This window comes from Lampetra fluviatilis, chromosome 41 (genome assembly GCF_964198595.1).
Source record: "Lampetra fluviatilis chromosome 41, kcLamFluv1.1, whole genome shotgun sequence".
Taxonomy (NCBI): Eukaryota; Metazoa; Chordata; class Hyperoartia; order Petromyzontiformes; family Petromyzontidae; genus Lampetra; species Lampetra fluviatilis.
This window is the reverse complement of record NC_136315.1, coordinates 8,000,735-8,020,678: the sequence shown is the minus strand read 5'-3', so window position 1 is coordinate 8,020,678 and position 19,944 is coordinate 8,000,735. Positions and strand designations below refer to the sequence as shown.

At 44.0% G+C, this 19,944-nt stretch overlaps 1 protein-coding gene across 3 annotated transcripts in view; it reads left to right on the top strand.

Annotated features, from left to right (window-relative positions):
- LOC144946516 (anthrax toxin receptor 1-like) overlaps window positions 1-19,944 on the top strand; it is a 90,090-nt gene that overhangs the window by 48,446 nt on the left and 21,700 nt on the right. For 2 of the 3 annotated variants that reach the window (XM_078875479.1, XM_078875477.1), the window contains 4 exons: window positions 1,136-1,205; window positions 2,794-2,872; window positions 11,432-11,527; window positions 13,630-13,668. In XM_078875479.1, coding sequence (XP_078731605.1) covers window positions 1,136-1,205; window positions 2,794-2,872; window positions 11,432-11,527; window positions 13,630-13,668 — 284 coding nt within the window. The remainder of the gene's footprint in view (window positions 1-1,135; window positions 1,206-2,793; window positions 2,873-11,431; window positions 11,528-13,629; window positions 13,669-19,944) is intronic. The other variant, XM_078875478.1, reaches the window with a different exon arrangement.

The following is a 19,944-nucleotide window of genomic DNA, read 5'->3' as shown; positions in this document are numbered from 1 at the left end:
AGTCTAACTCTGTACTACAACAAACAAACATGGCCAAACCAAAAAACTTTTCTAAATCACCAAAATAAATCCATAAAGGCATTGTAACAGTGATCATAGGAACTGTTTGAATGCGATCACCGGGGTAGAGAAAGGGGGCCGGGTGTGGTGCTGGCCACACTGCTGTGACGCAGCGGCCTGTTGCAGGGTGCCTGGTTAACAGCACTCCCGTCCCCGGTTTAATTATAAAGCACTTGGTGTTCTCCGTGTGCGTCATCATTGTCACGAGGTTCCTCCAATCACGATGGTTGGCCAATATCATCCGCGAGTATTTAGAGTGGTGGAGGAAGCCGGAGAGTACTCGGAGAAAACCCATACTGCTCCGATTAGCATGGTTGGCTACGTACGGTGGGAAAGAAGTTCAACACTCGTACAGCAATTTTCAAAGCTCTACACAGACCGATTCAAGAATCCTTCTCTCGACTGCCATGTCCTGACCACCTTGTACCCTAACACTGCAATATTGAATTTTCATAGACAGTCAAAGAAATAATTTCCATTCATTGTTCATCAATGGCTTCCCCAATGATTAATCATGGACTTTTGGGTCGGATCGGTTCGCATAATTCAAATTTTTGTTGTTCAACCCTCCTCCATCCGAGACGGCCATTTAATACATTTATCTCTTGGTTATTGCCGCTTCAGCACACTGGCAATGTTGAATGATCCACACACATTTAACAATTTGGTCGTTTGACGTTTTTTCCGGTAATTTCAACCAGCATCATCAGGCATGGTGTATGACACACATTTTAATGGCGCTATCCGACCCAACAAAATGATCTATTATGAATCATAACTTTGGTCGCGGTATTAAATTTGGCCTCCCCCCATGTGTTTCGGTCTTAGTGGGCTTTTTTAACCATACTTCACCACGCTGGTCATCTGCACGGGTTTCTGAAGAAGGAGGTTACGGGGGGGGGGGGGGAGCAGGGGGGGGGGAATGAACGCACCTTGCCAGGCTCGCAGCGCATTGCCGCTCGGCACCACCATATGTTTATTCGAGCACGGTGGCTTGTACCAAGAAAAACAGCATGCCCGAGGTAGTTTCGAGTGGACGTCTATGTGTCCTCCTCTTCTCGTCCTCTCTTTCCAGCGGAAAAGCCCCTGGAGCTACAAGACAGCTACCTCTTGTGTCCCGCGCCGACCTTGCAAGACACAGGAGAGTGAGTGGTCCTTTGTGCAACTCTGCCCGGCGTCGTGAGCTAACGGCTCCGCTGTGTTTGCTAAGTAACACGCGAGGCAAACTTTCCATGAATGGTCCCGTGACAATAATCCGGTGGAACGTTGCGCCTGCGAGCCAGTGTCGTTGTGAGAGGCTCGCGGGTTTGCAGGTGGCTTGCTTGTTGCCTGAACAAAAACCACCGAGAGGTTTCGTTTCCTGAATGTGAATCTCGGAGAGCTGCTGCTCTTATCAGATGATATGCATGTGCAACCCTGCAATTGTTAGCAAAGGTGCCTCTACGAGAGAAAGCTCTGGAGGGGTTTTAGCCTACTTTTGTATGCCGCCAGATGTCTTATGATAATGAACAATGTGTGCAATTGATGTTTTATCAACTATGTGAAGGCATACCTTTAGTCAAATCATAATGTTCAATTGTTTCCCTATATATTCGCTGTCTTGCATGGTAAGTAACAGTGAATTTTAAAGTGAACATAAAAACCGACTCTGTCACCGAGAGGGAGAAAAAAAGGGACAATCTGTCTCCGTGACATAAAAAATTCCCGATTTCATCCTTGCCCTGCCTTTTATAAACGTTAAGTTTATTTAGATTGCCGTACCGCGTATCCCTGTATTCAAACCGTAACTCACGACTTGCTCCTGAACATTTTGTCAATGACCGTAAAAGATGGCCATTCTTTGCGAGCAGAATTTCCGCAATGCAGTTAGGAGCTCAATATAAGGGCATCTTACATGGGCGCAAACTATTTGACGCTTCTGCTGCTGCTCCGTTGGTAAGCAAAATGAACAAATAATGTGACACTCGTCAACAACACTGTGGCCTTAAAATATATATACTTTGTTTGTTTCATCGGTGACGTTTGTGCGATTTCAGAAGGGGCATTACCTGAAACGTCGTCTTTATATTTTCATTATTTTAAAGCAGTTTTGATGAATGGGTTTTTTAAATATTTTTGTAAAAGCGTAGTTCTGATAGAAGCAACACATGGCTATGTTACACTGGTTCGGGCAAATACGAAGGGCACTCATACCATGGACCTGCTCCCAATTGGGGTGTGCTTTTACTCAACTTCTGACAGTGTAAAATTATCCTATTAAACGTAATCCCTTGAGTGTGATGTTGTGACATAACTGTAAAGAGAGCGTGGAATAAAATGTAACAATATAAAACGCAGGGTTTAGTGAGAATTGTGGGAAGCATTCAGCAAAGCAGCCATGGTAGAACTTTTGGTCTGTGTTATTACAGAGGATTGGAGTACAAGCCTTATCAGCTTTCTTAGAGATACGGCCTTTGTGTCTGTACCAACATGCAAGACTTTTTAGGCGGAAAAAAACCCCTCCCTGATTCTAGGTATTCCCATTCAAGAGAAACAAATTAACTCCTGCCACAATTGAATAACCTAAAATGGATTTTTTTTTCTCCCCCCTCGGTAGAATACTGCACAGGTGGGTTTGTTAATGGTAAACACTGAAATGTCATTTTTTATTGGATTGAGTGACACAAAAATAATAATCTGTCGCTGTTCTCCAAGTGCCTAATTGTCTTCTGTCTGTTGTTTTTTTCCCTCCAGGCAGGTTTTCCTCCAAGTGAGCATGAACGATGGCCTGACCTTCATTTCCAGTTCAGTTACCATCACAGCCACCCACTGCGTGAGTTCCTTTTCCATCTTGACGGTGTTTTCCTTTCGTGCTTAAACGCTACTCGCACGCACGCTGTGCACACCTTTTCAATTAACCGTTCCATTGCCGAACCGCACTGTGCATTGTATTGCAATGTTTGCCCTACGTCTTTGGACAATAATTTACTATTATTATATCGGTCCGTCACATTGGCTGGCAGATGGTTACATGATGGTCCCCTCTTGCGCACAATATTCTGGGGTCTTTAATCTCCACCTCATGCCCAACGGCTCACGTCCGGTAATGTCCAACAGTGTTATTACCGAGGTGGAAGGCATGAAACGAAGCATCGATTCATTGATTGAGATCGATTATTGCACTCACGATGCATGCATCGAATGATGGGTCTGAGAATAAATCATTTATAGTTCATTAAAATGATGCAAAGGTTGGCGCACGGCGTTATAGAACGGTCCATCAGGATTCGAATCCCGGTTACGGGAAACACGCGGCGAGGAGACATCTGAACTGGTTCTGAGCAACCCATGATGTCACCAACCCACACATTGACCAATCTGGTGAAGTATGGTTAGATAACCCCAATGACCAACGTGACATTCCGAGGCTTTTATGAAGTAGTCGATGGGATGTACAGAATATACTGATAGGTCACTAATTGGAGTAAATACAACTGTGGACAAGCATGGGAAATACGCTAGCAGGATCAGCTCCTTTCCATTGTTTTGAGGAGCCGATTGCTTTCATGACTGCTTCCAAAATGATATAGGATGGGATCCTCTGGGACCAAATGTATATACAGGTGTCTGTACATTACATTTGAGAGGCTATTAGACAGATGCTTCAACTACACAACCACCCTCCACCATCACCCATCCATTACATATAACGTACACGAGTGGAAAAACATTGATTCTTACACGTGGGATTCAATGCATTTATCGTGCATAATTTTGAATCGATATGAGCTATATGCGTTGTTATATACAGCTTAACTTAATGCAACTTCTTCGTTAAAGCTGAAACTCATAATGGATTTTGGAGGCATTATGAAGCTGCACATATGTAAGGAATTACACACACGCATTATACAATGTTTTTATAATATATTTTTTCCAATCCCTTTACAAGAATTGCTGGAGGGCTTTTATCACTGCGAGTCTGTCCATTCAGTGTGTCTGTCCCTGCAGATGTCAATGTGTCACGTGTTTCTTAAACCGCGATATCTTTAATGGTTGTGGTGAACCCACATTAGGTAGTTGAGGTTCTGGATTCTGTCTGCAATTTTGAATGATGTCTCCAGCAGTATAAATGAGAAGTACATTTTATATGCCTCTTAACTGGCTTAATTTGATGTTACTCTTTTTAAAACTGAGCATATCTTAGGAAGAAAGTAATACTGCCATTTCTTGATATACGGAACCGATACGTTCCTGAAAAGTTGTCAATGAAGCAAAATTCCATTTATGGAGCTCTGCTTTCCCATTGACTTCCATTAATTCATTGGAGGCACGTTCTTACAGAAAACATTTTGGTCCCAAGACGTAAGAAAATCACTCTCAAGAATGCAGCAGACCTTAAAGTACATTCAATAGTAAATTGATAAATATCTGATAAAGTAATAATAATACTCAAAGTCTTTGGAAACCGGTACGTTATTAAAGGTGTGCATATTACCTGGTAATTAAAAAAAAAAGTTAGTTTATTACATTGCAGGATCGTGAGAGATGGCAAAGGCTTATGGGAGGCCTTCATCCAGCAGTGGATTGATCGTGGCTGCTGATGTTGACATCGATGTTATATTTTGCAAAATGAAACACTCGATCATACTCCTTGATTCATTTATTCTGTACTCACGATGCGTAGAAACACCACTGCCACGCATGCCATTCTCTCCTTCATAGGTGCTCACAAACTGCCCCAACAGTACTCTTTGGTTCTTTCGGTAAAGTCACGTGATTGAAAATAAAAATTAAAAATAAAAATAGAAATTTTCTTATTTTTTTTTTAATAAAAATAAAAAATAGAAATAGCATTTTTTTTTTTTTTTTTTTTCCCTACGTGACTTTACCGAAAGAACCAAAGAGTATTATAATTATCATTAACTAAATTTAGTTATTTTCATTTCATTATTTTTTTCATCTACGTGACTTTGCCGAAAGAACCAAAGAGTATGAATCCTGGCAGTCACGACAACTTCAAATCTAGAATGCCCCAACAGTCTCTAAAGCTGCGCGCTTTTCTTGTCTGCGCATGTCTATGAATAAGTGATGTGCCTGTAAGCGAGAAAGTCAGCAGGCACGTAAGCTATTGTGACGTCACTTATTGCATGCCGTCACGACTTCCAGTTGATAATATTTTAACTCTTTTGTTTGTATAATTGTTTCATATTTAGATTGTGCACGTAAACGAGGATATGAGAAGGTCAAAACAAAGACAAAGATCCCTCGTATAGCCTTAACAGACTGTTGGGGCAAGTGCTGTTAGCCAGCACTTATAAAGACCAGAACGGGACACGAGAGTGTGGGTGGTCAACATCACGCCCCACCACCTTTGTCTCCCCAGTGGCAATGTTTACACACCGCACCAGGTACTCATTTGAGGCTGAGTCGACCTAGGGGAGGCCCAAGACCGGTTTAAATACTCGTCACTGGTGTTGGCCATGAGCGGGAATCGAACTCGAGTCATCAGGCTCGTAGCACGGAGCAGGTCACCGCACACACACATACACGTGACGCAATATTACCCAGAGAGCCAGATAAATTCAGAGTTAATGCAGCGTTCATCCACGGGGGCTCGGCAAGTCAGACTAAGCCATCCACATGATTCTCAGGGTTCACCGTTAATACTCCAAGGCTCAGAGAGCCAGACGACATCTTTATAATTCTTGGTGTTGACTGATAATGCACAAGGGCGCACAGGGAGCCAGACTGACACTTTAGGGATTCGCAGGCTTCGGCGCTAATGCCCGAGGCTCCGAGAGCCAAACTTAAGCCCACCTACTACACAATCTTTAGGCTTCATTGTGAACGCCCGAGACTCAGAAAGCAGACTGGCCACCTTTTTGCGATCCTTAGTGTTCGATGTATGTTTGCCCTATGCTCGGAAAGCCAGCATCAAGCACAAGCATGGCTGTGGGAAAGCGCCGAATGTAGTGATGCGGCACACTGCCAAAAGTTGATTCTTGGCTTCGGAAGAGAAAAAAAAATACTTGACCAAAATTGATCGAGTGCAAACATCGCACATTCACGTTGGGTACTTGAATGTGAGTGGTGGAGAGTATTTTAAGCCTGGGTTGCCGGGTGCAAGTTGCACACACGCACACACACGCGCTCGCGTGTGTGCGCTACTGCGTGGCGCGATGATGTGCATTCCGGCACCCAAGTGTACACAGAAGACGACGACCTGAACCCCCCCCTTCCCCAATACCGACCGAACGCGCTGCCCTATTTTACACACTGCTCTCCGTGTTGTGTAGGGCTGGTGGACGGAACGTTGAATCACCTTCTCCACACTTTAATGGAAGAACATTCCCCCCCCCCTCCGATGCAGTTTTTGGGGCATTGTTTGGCGTGTTTGTCAGAAGTTTCGCTGCACGTACCATGAGCTTCTGTGAATGTTCGGTTCCTGAAAAATGTCCCAGCACGAGGAGCGAAAAGTCAAGACGTCACTCGGAACAACACGTGCACACACAACCCAAAAATACATTGCAGATCTGTACAGCACTACCGCGAAAACCCCTCCCTTCCTTTTGAAAGGGAATTACACCTTTATCAGGATTTAAACAAAGAAAGCATGTACAATCGGACATTAGGGCAGTGTTCATCTCTCTTAATAATTTTGAGCCAATGGTGGAATACCACTTTCCTGTGGCAGGGCCCAAGTATGTCCTTATGATGACCATCCTTGACATCCTACAAAATTGTACGTTTTTTGTTCGAGTTGGAAAGATGACGGGGTTGAGTCAACTCCTGGCCAGTATTTGAACTTGCAAAATTAAGATTGTGTGATGAGTGGATTCTGACCACAGTGTCACCCAGCCTAGCCATATAGTGTGTAAACAATCTGATACAGTGGTATCTCGGTATACGTCGTTAATTCGTTCCAGAAGGTAGGACTTATACCGAAAATGACGTGTACCAAACGAATTTTTCCCATAGGAAATAAAGGGAAAGGACACAATCCGTTCCAGAGTATAAGAAATTATATTTTATATGCCATATTATACATTAATGGGGTTGTATAAAATAATTTATACACTACTTATTACTAAAATGCATACATAAATTAAAGTAAATGCATAAATAAATAAAAATAAATGGAAATAAAAAATAAAATTTAACGTCACTTTACCTTGCTGAGAGGAGTTTATAGCCTACGAGGATGGTGGTGAGGAAATGGAGGAGTCGTGAACGGGGTCTACGAGGGTACGCGGTGACTCATCCCATCCCATACAAGTTCTAGCAAGCGCGTCGTATCCCAAGCAAGACGTCGTATCCCAAGACATTTTTTCTTGTCAAAAAATGACGTATACCAAATTCGACGTATTGCAAAGTGGTCGTATACCGAGGTACCACTGTATTATTATTATTGCTTATTGTGGTGTAACAATGCATTTCTTATTCTTTGGGTCTATCGGTAAAGTCATGTAGATAGGTTATTTTTTTTGAACCTATCTACGTGACTTTACCGAGAGACCCAGAGAATATGAATTCCTGCAGTCACGAAAGCTTTAAGTCTAGATGCATTTCTTGATCATCGATTCTAATTTCCACAATACATTAAATCCCGCATGTTAAGAATCGACTTCTTCAATTCGTATACGTTGTACTTGATTAGTTCACGTAACCCCTGCAGCCAGTTAGAGGCGCTACAACGCACTGGAATGTGAAATAAAAATAAGAAAGATCATCTATAACAGGGTTTTTTTAATTCCATCACGAAAATATAAAAGTGTCGTTCAACCCGGCACCACCCGACATAGCCAATTGGTAAGGTTTGTCACGTAAACAAAACATGCCACATCCAGAAATCTGGCTGTCGCTTGATGAGGCTGGTTGTAATTCCCGGTGAAACGTCGTAATCGAATTGTAAATGTTGTCAGTTTACTCTCCAACAGGCCGGTGTGCTGAAATTGTAACTAATTGGCACGTTTTATTTACGTGACAAACCTTACTAATTGGCTGTGTCGGGTGGCGACGAGTTTAACGACACATTTATATTTACGAGCTCTAACCCAAAAAACACTTCTAGTGAATAATATTGGTGTTAAACAGAACATCATCTTACATTGAATAGGTATTGGCAAAACATCCCAATGCTTCATCACTCAACTGGGATTTTCACATCGCAGCATCGGCCCCCGACTTCAAAGTCTTTGGCAGAACAAGCCTGAAAAACAGTCCTGTGACTCGGTGAGGCATTCCTGGGTGAATAAACTTAAATAAAATAAATAACATTATCACACCGAGGATTTGGATAGCCCACATAATTACAGGCCTGACTATTACAACGGCATTTGACTTTGTTTACTTGTTTAATACATCTGTTCCCCGTGTTTCTTGATACGGTAGAACAATTCCCATTATCTCTCTCTGTCTGTCTGCGAGCGATTCCTATTTGTCAAAAGACGGTGCCAACGAGTTGTGCACACGTGGCTCTCACCGCCATCGCACAAACGTGAAGCTTGCTTTCCTGCGCCCAATCCTAAACTAAACTATTTACAAGATAAGGCCCACTGAGCTATACAGCTATTTTTCAGAAGCGACCTGGCCACAAATGATCACTCAGTGAAGTGATCTTGCACGTGGAAATGTATAGCAGCCAAATACTTCCATAATAGAGGTTTTTTTTGGTGGTTGGATCGCGTAAATATATAAATGTGTCGTTAAATCCCACCACCACCTGACACAGCCAACTAGTAAGGGTTGTCACGTAAACAGAACTTGCCAATTCGTCACTAGTACAGCACACCGGTGTGTTGGAGAGCCAAGCCACAACATTTACAATCTGAGTACGACGTCTCAGCGCACGTCGATTCTAAATGTGGAGGGGAAAAACCCGGAGGAGACAGAGAAACATCTGCACGACCACGGGGATAGAGAACATTCAAACTCCAAATATACAGCAGCAGGCGTCGGGTTCGGGATCGAACCCACGACCTCCTGTATACCGAGCGAGGTAGTTAACATTTCCCCATCGTGGCGCCCCGTGCTTGCTGCCTCCACACCCGCGGCCGCACCCACTGTGTAAGCACGTCAGGTGGGGAGTGTTACTTAATAGGAGCCCCGTTTACACCCACTCAACAAAACGAAAAATGCTCAGCTGCTTTACCAAGCATGTTTGTACAAGTTCCGTGTCAAGTTTTGACTCAGGTTCAATTTTTTTTTACGTTTATTTATTTTTGCTCCATAAAGTAGAAAAAAATATATTGTTGTGGGGGAATGTGCAGCATTTTACAATAGCACTCTTGTTGTTTGATTTATACATGACCTGAATGTAGAATTTTACAAAGAAATATTAAGCATTCTTAAGCGTTTTAAAGATTTATTGTTTGGCAAAGCTTTAAACTGCTCTGGTCGTGAATGAATGAATAGTTGGTTTATTCTATTTCTAGATTTAGCATAAAAGTATCATGATTTTTTTTTATAATGATAATAGACTTGGATTGTTTCCTTTTCCCACTCTGTGTGAATCTAAATAAGAATAATGAGCTCAAGTTATTTACCCAGGAAGGCCTCTTTGAGCCTCAAAAGCTCCCTTAACATCAGTCCTGCATAGAGATGTATGGCCAATTCGACAAAATAATGTTTTAAAAATAGAAATGTACTGCCTTTTATAACAATTGTGTGGTTTTTGACCAAATCACCCGAAATGCACCCGATCTCTGAAGCGAAGCAGAGCTGAACCCGAATAGTATTTGGATGGGAGACCACCATGCTTACCAGGTGTTATAGGCTGTGGAATTAACTTGTGAGCAGCAGAGGGCGGTTCTGCAAATTCCATTGCAACACTACTATGCTCCCATGTGCTTGTTCGCCGCCTTTACAAACCTGAGCCAACCAGCTCGGTGAAGTATGGTCAAATAACCAAATAACACGGAGAGGCACATATTCAACCGTGACAACAAGGCTTTATATGTGCACACTACACAGTGGTGTGGAGACTACACAAAGGTCTATTCTCGGTAATAAACGGCGGCAGCGTGTCGTAACTGGTATGGCTGGGTTGAGGCACATCTGAATATCTGTATGAATGCCACAGTTCAGACATTGGATCACCCCCAGTGTGGTTCAGTCAGCCTCCCTTTGTGTCCCCTTCTTCCCACCATTGCTTTCTTTGTCCAGGACTGTGTGAAATTGTGTCCGTAGCCTCCCGTCAGATGTTTTGCCTCCAAACGTTTGAAATTATTAATAAATTAAAACACGCAAAAAAACATAATTGATGGCCGTTTTTCAGCGACTGCCGGAGGAATGCCTCCCTGCACCATATCGTTCATGAGGGTTGTTTGACCATACTTCACCACTCTGGTAATTGCTGGCTTATGAAGGTGGGAGGGGCCCAGGTCCGATTTCAGATATCCGTCTCTACTGATGTGGCCGTGGCTGGGATTGTAACTCGCGTCACTGGGTACATGGATTATGGATTGACTCATGCAGCTAACGAAGGATGCTAGGTTTAGTAATATATGTTATATATGTCGCTATTATTAACTTTCAATCACATTTCTTATGATCACTGTTACATTGTTTTTATAGCATTATTTTAGTAATTTCTAGAAAGGTGTAGTTTAGCTCGATTTTTTTTATGTAGTATAGAGTTAGATTTAATTTTTTTCATCTAAATTGAATTATGATTGTTATTGTGATCTAACATCAAAATGGGATTTTTTGCACAATTTAGTACACAGCATAAACAAATGGTGCTTTTTCTGGAAGGTGTTATTGTTTTTGTAGGGGATGTTTCAATTTGCGTAACAGTACATTTTAAGTGTATCTTGTAATTTTATTGTTTGTTGTGGTTGCACCCAAATCAAGAGCCGAATGGCTCACAGGGTTATTCCAAATAAACTGAAATCGTGTAGCTTGCTAACTGCTTTGCCACCGCTTAGAATAACATTGCTGGTTTTGCCTTCAGATTCCTAAGAGCTGATCTCGACAGAATTATGTTTGAGCTTTGCTGATTTTCAGTAAATGGACACGCATTTTACAATTACGATTATCACATGCACAATTTCGCGTATGTGCATTGTGAGCGTACTAAATTAAACTAAACTATTTTTTGGTTTACCAGGTAAAGCCCGCTGAGCTATATAGCTCTTTTTCAAAGTCACATGGCCACAAATGATAGCTAAACCAAGTGGCTTATGTGGAAATTTATCGCAGTCAAATTTTCTAAACGCACATTTATGAATGTGGAGGGAAAAGTCGGAGGAACTGGAGAAAAATCCACATCGCCACGGGGACAACATGCAAACTCCAAATATACAGGCGTCTAAATGGTTTTAATGGAGTGATGCGTCGCTGCGTGTCTGGCATTCAAAGCTGATAACCGTCTTCTCAATTCCCGCAGTCGGACGGAACCATCCTGGCGATCGCCTTGCTCATCATCTTTCTCTTGCTGGCCCTGGCCGTCTTCTGGTGGTTTTGGCCGCTATGCTGCACCTTGGTAAGAATCGCGGTCCGCTGAATAGATGTTTTATAAACTCGTTGTTTAATGTTCATATTCTCTGGATTACAAGACCCCCACCCCACCCCCGCTGCCGCCCCCCCTGACACTGTAAACCACGCGCCAGGCTTTGGGACTCGTATCTAAGAGGGGCGCCATTGGCCCATGGACGTTGGGCAGTTTACCAGTTATTGGTTTAAGCAAGCCTGACTGCTGATAAGACGATGAGTGTTGAGACCGGTCTGGAGGCTTACCTGCATTAAAGCAATGGCAATAAAATTCGCTCCCAGATGGCCATGCAGCCGAAGGGATGTGTAACTACAATACTTTTATATTTTTTTTACGTGGAGAGAGACATATGTCAAATGACACATTGTCTATTTATTTTATTAACCCAAAGTTTGTGTTAATTTTTAAAGGAAAATAATAAAAATAACGCCAATATAAATAAGCCCTGGAAAAGCAGAAAACAAGACAGTAAAATGTAAAAAAAATGGAGTGAACATTGGGAAAAAAGTGTGTCTCATTACACAGAGAGCATACCTGTCAACCCCTTATCAGTGCCCTACCTTATTACAGACCAATTCAGACCTTATTGGTCACCCCGTGCTCCTGATAAATTGCAACGTTTATCCTACAAAGTCCCATCACGAGGGAGAAACACAAACAAAAAGACAAAACATTTTTCCGTACGCTGTATGGACCTCAACTCAATTTCCCTGTACTAGAATACGGGGTAAACTTTATGGCTTGACAGGTATGAGAGAGTGCAGATATGGTAGAAGTGGCCGTGTGGTGGTAATAAAGTCGTTGACTGTACCCATCACAAGTGAAGTTAATGCAATCACACGTGTAATGGTGGAAGTGGCCCTTATGGCAATAAAGGCTACACACTGGATGATAAGATGCACCCCCCAATCCGGAGATTATAGTAACGGCTTTGCTGTTAACGCTCTCCACTTTCGTCCGTCCCGTGCTGTTTTTGGGTCAGCTGAATTTCTGCATTATCCCTTCCCCGTCCATTCTGCTCCGTTTTTGTTTACTTATTTTCACCGTTTTGCCCCTTTTGAGGTTACCGCTGGGTGCTGCTAAACCCCTGAAACCGGCCACCTCCCGCTCTGTTCCCTTGTTATCGCATAGTCCACCTCAGGTGGCATTGCCGGTATAGTGCCGCACTCGATTGATTGACAGGCTATGGTGCCGTGGCGTAACGGTCTTGCACCCTGCACTCGCAATCGCTCCCCCACCAACCGCCTATTTCCACCCCGATGTTTAAGTGGATGCATCGCACATTTGGACGATCGGCGGGTCGCATGTGGTAGAGTAGAGTGTAGGTTCCCCCCCAAGTTTTGTTGCAACTTTCTGACCCCGTGCACCTGCCGGACATCTGTGAAAAGGAGCTTTATAGCTCATCGGATTCCTCCTGTGATAATAAATAAGGATTTTGATTCTTCAGTGCTTTCTGGTCAGCTTGGAAGAGGTGAAAACTAAGCCAAAATACCCTCACGGATGGGCTGTCTAGAGCTCTTTCCCATGGAGGCCCCATCCACCAGCAGTAAGTCATTGCAGAACTGGGCCAATGCCTTCACTGTACATGCAGCGTGGTTGTTTATCTTGCAGTGTGTTTATAAACACAGCTGCAATATATATAGAGCAGCTCCCAGGAGTAACACCTATTGAGCCTTGCGGACATAGCAATAACTCGGGCTCAACCCGTGTCTGGATTTGTTCTCACTGCTGCAGGAGACTCTGGTGAACATGAAATAGCTGGCAGGAAATGGCTCGCGCCGATTGCCTTCGCAGCCTGTTTTTATCGAATGCATCGTTTTCTCCTCTGTACGGCCGCATGGCTAAACTCCTTGTCCGATTGTGTCTCGCCGTCGGTATACGTTGGTCAGAAGGCACTGAGCTATCGCGCAAGATTAATGACGTTTTGCCTGCCAAATGCTGCGGCTTGTGCCGTTTGTTTTTGTAAATTCGTTTTGGCAGCGACGGTGGTCATTCAGCCGTCGTGTTTGTTTAACCGAGTCATTTGTGTAGATCGTGCTCTAAACAGCCATGTAGCGATATTTCTAAACTCTTGATTTTTCTTTTTCTTCTAGGTCATTAAAGATCCGCCGCCACCACCAGCGATCGTCGAGGTAAGGTTTTAATGATTTATTCTGGCTTTGTCTGAACATCAGTTTACCGTGGCACAGAAAGCGAAACGACTGCGTGGTGGACATTAGCGTGCCGTACAGTTTCACTTTCAAGAAAAACAAACGCTGCTGTTGGCAGTGCTCTGCTTAGAAAGATGATTTAGACTTGGGCAGGACGCACGGTGACCCCCCCACCCACTCATCATTGATCCAGGTGAATTTGCTTCCAAGATCATAGAAAACAGGAAATGGCCTCCTTGCTACCGGTGTGAGTTGTACAGGCAAGTCCTGGATTAACGCGTGGCGGCGTTCACACTGCAACACGTTTCCGCTACAGCGCGGTTCTTCTGCGGGGGAACGCTTTTCACACAACAAGGAATGCGCGCGCACCGTTATAACGCCGTTTCTGCCGACGACGGACTACTGCTTTCTTGAGCTGCGCGGTTGAGCAGTGTAATACAGCGCGTGGAATGATACCGTACTTGTGGCCTACCCTCATCCCAATTCCTGCCATGGAATGACTGCAGGCTGATTTTAGAGTGCAAATGTGGTTCGGTACAGTACAGCGATTCCTCGCTTAACGCGGCTTTCACTCCATGCGGCACTTTTCAGGAACGCCTCTACTTCGGCGTTAAACGAGGAATTACCATACATGTCGAGGTGTGATTTATTTATGAGCGTGCCTGTGTTTATTAATCCATAATGTTTTCTTAAGCGAGCGTTTGTAGCTATAAGTCATTGGCTAATGGTTTCACACAGTAATTAATGTTTTTTTACATTATAGTTTGGACACCATATGCATCACTAATGGGGCGGGGGGGGGAGAAAATTGAGGAAAATTAATCAGGAACAATGTTTCCATTGTTGAACTTTGAATATAGTCCAAACTGTAATCATCCCTGTTTTATAAACGGAGGGACAGCTGTGGTTTATTTGAAGTTGTTCTGGTCGTAGTGGTTATTCTCAAGTTAACACGGCCAGATGAGAGCAGCGTTTGTCCAGACGTGCGGACACTTAGTGTCATGATAAATCCAATAGTTTCTGCACCCAGTCCAAATCTGCGCCGTCAGAATATATTTTTCCGTGCAAACTTATCAGTGTCTCTCCCAGCGGGATTGTCTTTGAGACGTGTAATCTTTTTTTTATTAAATTGTGTGTTTAACCTCAGCAGACACGGAGGACATTTTTTCTGACACGTTTCCAAAATGAAGGCCTGTCGTTTCATTGTCTTAACTCCCACATGTATCCAACACGTACTAAGCTATACAATTGTTTTAATCTGCAACAAATTATGTCATTTTGTTACCTTTTCTCTGCCCAAGTGCAGTGTTCAGACTCGCAAAGAGAAGTTTGCCCATCATCCTTCTTTGGTTGATAAAACCAGTACCACTTTACAGAAAGTCAACAGTGGCTGTGCTTTGTGAATAAACTGGCTCCTATCTTGGGAACATGGAATTTATGCTGCTGGTTTCAATGGAGATTGGCACTGTATGCTCATTTGAGCAGAGACGCCCTTCAGCTTGACTTTGTTTTTAATTGTTATTTAAAATTGCGTGGTGGTTGTAATATTTACGTTCGTAAGCCTGGCGACACTGAGATCGATCCCAGCCAGGGGGGAGTGGAGAGTGATATTGCAACCGGTCCTGACCAGTGCGGTGAAGTATAGTAAAGTAAAACAACACCCATCATCTGTACAGTATTTGGGGGGGGGGGGAGGGGGGAGCAGGGTGAGTTGACCTTCATGTAGCAATGGATAACAAAGGGCTGTACATGTTCCTGTGCAGTTAGAACTATAACTAGGTTCGTGTGAGTAGGCATCATTTGAGAGCCTCAGCCAAAACGTTTCTTGGCAGTGCATTTTATATGCAGCAGCAGCAGTTGCAGAAACGCACTCTGCTTACATTGGAGACTTGTGTCCCCCGCCTCGAAATGGACCCTGCTTTGAAAGAAAGCGTCCCACTGTTCCAGTGTGGTCTGAGGTTTTCGGGATCTGTGAGTATTCCGTTAGCCGCAGCTTGACATTCTGGCTTCCACAAGGCAACGGGGGCCCCCTGTTCGGCTGCCCCTTTCGCCTGTTTCAATGCGCCGAACTAGGCCGGTGTCACTTTCCAGAAGCGGCGCACAGGGAAGCGACCGCCAATTGTCTGGGCATTGTGCAGTCGGCTGTTGTGGGAGTTGTCACAGTCCGCTGTATTGCCAGTTGACGTTGCGTCTTGTTATTGAGGAAGCTTTGAATAAGTCCCTGCAAGGTTTAGGGGGGAGAAGGGCCACTGCTCAGAATTTTGCCTGTAATGTAGAAGAGGATGGATTTTATAAACGGAAATGGTTTTGGCAGTGGTCCTTCTTCGTAGCAGAAGGGCCTTCGCCCGAAATGCCCCCCATTAAATATTGCTTTCCTCTCGAGGGCAGTGACATTGACGGACCGTAGAAAGGGGGATCGCCCAAACAGCTTGGTTTTTTGGAGAGGAGAATAGCCCGAAAGGAGAAATTGAGCAGACCAATAGGAGAAGGGCAGGGCTGAGCGACGATGCCTCGCGTAACATCATCAATGTTCCTTCGAAAAATATTCTGAAGCAGAAGATGATTAGTGTTGGAAACGGCGACATTTGCCAATATGATGTGTAAATGTAATCCATAATATGTATCGAGTTGAACTTTAACGTAAATCTTTTTTAAGGGACTGTCTGTTGTCTTGGTGTGGTCTGGGACTGTTTTTGCTGTTGTTTACTGCCTTTCCCAAGCTTGGGAATTGATGATGCACTTTGAACCCGCAATATTTATTTATTTAAGGAGCTCCATGGTGGTGAGATGTCAACTACCTCTCCTGGTATACAGGAGGTCAGGGGTTCGATCCAGACCCTGGCGCTTGTATATTTGGAGTTTTCATGTTATCCCTGTGGTCGCGTGGATTTTTTTTCGGGTCCTCCAGTCTTTCCCTCCACATTTAGAAACATGCGTTCAGACTATTGAGGTTATTTTGCTGATATAAATATCCAATTGATAAGCCACTTTGTTGAGCTTTCATTTGTGGCCAGGTCGCTTCAAAAAAGAGCTTTATAGCTCGTCGGATTCCTTCAGTATAAATACATATTCTTATTCTGTTTGATGAGCGCATGTAACGGTGTTGCAAGACATCCGAACAAGTTGGTATCAGGGAGGTTTTTGTTTTTTATAGCATCGCCACATCAGCACCGTACGCTACAGCAGCTCCGTGCGGGAAGGCCCTGAGGTCTGTCGCATTGAACAACTAGGTTGCAAAAGTGCCTCCGCTCCTGCTTAAATCCGTGTCAGTTAAGGGAGATTTACACTTAACGTGTTTTTTTAAAATGCAATTCGGCTGCTTGGGGGTAACCACAATGGCAACAGTGAAACAGAACTGCGCTGATTCACTGCATACGGGGTGGGGGCAGATGCCCAACGAACATTGCTTGGCTTCGCTTGGCCAGGCAGAGCACAGCAGTGCCATTGTGTCGCTTGGGCTTTAGCTCTTCTTCTGTTGCGCGGTACTGCGAGTTACGTAAGCCGCAGGAAGCAGAGAGGGCCTTCACGAAATTAAGTTACGTTTGGCCGTTTGCCACCTTGGGTGGCGATTCGTATCGGCACTTTCGTACTTGATTCACCGGTGTCGCACAGTGCCCCTTGAGACCAGAAATAGACGAAAGCAATTGGTTGAGACGGGGATTCACTTTTAGCGCTGAATATTGCCTGGGTCGCTGATGGACCAGAGTAGGTGGCACGTGACTTAAGTAGCACACAGCCGAAGCGAGAACGGTATACTGGAGGTTGTGGGCCCTGTGCAGAAATATTTCACGGGTTACTGACCCCGGACAGACTCGGCTGAGAATTCATTCCTGGGTTGAGACTGTAGGAAATGTTATTCCACGTTATCGTGGTGGATCCAGGCCTGTGCCCATCCATCTCTCCATCCATCTCGCGTGACCGACCGACTTGACGAGATTGTTGAGGCACCGTGGTGGCGGCTCTGGTTTTGATCTCCCTCCACGTTGACTGGTCATCAACCTCACGGGATCGGTCGACTTGTGGTTTTAAGTCTGTCCAGCCTGCTTTATTCTGAACGGGCAAGTCTTTCTTGGGTCCCCTCTTAGTTGTGTAGTGATTAGCACGCACCGCTATAAACCCATTGGCCTGCGTTCAATTGCCTTGACCATGGCTAACCAACAGTGGTGTTTGATATGTATGGATGTTGAACTTTATTCGCACCGTACAAAGCCAACCAAGCTAGTCGAAGGTGCGAGGGAAGAACTACAAATGAAACACAAAAAGCAATTCTAAAGAAAATCGTTTTCATAAATCAGTCCTGGGCCTCTTCCCCCCACCCCCACTTTCACAAATCTGCATTGACCAGCATGGTGAAGTATGGTTAAATAACCCAATGATCGACACGGCAATTGGAGAAGCCTTCATCCACCAATGGATCGACGGAGGACTGTACATGACAATAAAGTTTTTTTGCAAAGCGTGGGAAGGTGCTTTGCTTGTTACCATGCGTGTGCGATAAAGCGATTTCCGAATGGAGCGGAGGCAATGTGAGGCTTCACTTGGAACTCGGCCCATTAGCCTCGTAGACGGTGTTTCTAGCCGCAGCTGGGTATCGGTTTCATCGAAGCCGCTGCCAAGTTGCTGACGGTCGCTTAAAGCTTTGCGACACTCATAAGTGGCTGTGCGTCCATCCACGCTCAGGTACGCGCTTCCGTTTTTGGGACTGGTGAATATTCCTAACGGATCATTCATTCATGCTGCTGCATTGGCATTGATGCACTGGCAGAATTAACAAAAGCAGCGAAGAGGTTTGTCAACACCGTGGCCTTAAAAGGAAAAAAATTGGTGAAGTTTTAGGCGATGGCCCTTCTTCACAACATATAAATAGAGGCCCTAAGAGATGGTGGATAATAAGAGCTAGAAATTGCACTTTACGCCATGGGGCCTGCTAAGAATTGCGTTTTCTAAAATGTTTCTTGTTGACCAGTTGAATTTTATGGCGGGACCCTGGGTCTCGAATAAACGGAAGTCAAAATCGTTATTAATTAACTACTATATTTTTGGCGACTCCGTCCCACCGCGCACATAAACGCCACGACCCACCTGGCGCAGGTCATTCTGTTGTCGTGTCGTGTCCAAGCGCAGCAGCGAGGACGAATGCGCAGAAGAAACAAAACTTTTAAACTTTGATTAGCGCATCGTGCAGAGCTCGTCGAGAGGAATAGATTGCCGTGTCGTTCGCCTTTAACAGACAAATTACATCGCAATGCAGTTTATGTGAGAGCCCGGGGTTTATGGCACCCCGGGGTCCCGCCACAAGGTTCAGTTGTTGAATTGGCATATGAATAGTTACCTCATAGTAGCTCTATCAGGTAGCAAAAAACCCCTACTATATAATAAAAAAAGTATCGCTAAAAATCTCATTGATATTAAAGGTCAAAATATAAAATGTTGTTTGGCACATTGCATTGTGGGAAGATTTATTCTCGTGAAAACAAGGCATAATCCACCTCGCAATGCATTCCTGGGCTCAAATTGCCATTTCAATAAAATGAATATAACTTTCGATTTAAAGCTTTCGTGACTGCAGGGATTCATCTTCTTGGTTCTTTCAGTAAAGTCACGTAGAAGGGAAGTAATAAAATAATAAAAATAAAACATAATAAAATAATTCTCACGACGTTTCGGTCACAACGCAAGCAGCCGTCCTCAGGTGAAGAAACAGGTCCATCGAGAAGTCATTCAGACTCTGTCTATTTTATTACGTTTTATTTTTATTATTTTATTATTTCCCTTCTACGTGACTTTACCGAAAGAACCAAGAAGATGAATATAACTGCGCTACTTTCTTCAGGCAGAGATATCTGGAGTGTGGTGAAGTATGGTCGAACAATCCGCACAACCACCATGCCCCAAAATGGTTTGGGAAGCCCTTGATACAGAAATGAATCGACAGAGGGTTATACATCATTATTGTATTCTTTTCAAAAACAAATATGTTACCTAACACCAGAAGCAATAATAATATTAATAATAAATGGTGGCGAGATGTTAACTACCTCGCCTAGTTTACAGGAGGTTTTGGGTTCGATCCCGATGCTGACACCTTTATTTTTGGAGTTTGCATGTCTCTCTCCCCATGGTTGTGTGGGTTCTTCCCCGGGTTCTCCGTTGTTTCCCTACAAATTTAGAATCAACATGCGTTCAGAATATTTGGCTGCTAAAAATGTCCAATTGATAAGCCACTTCGTTGAGATTTCATTTGTGGCCAGGTCGCTT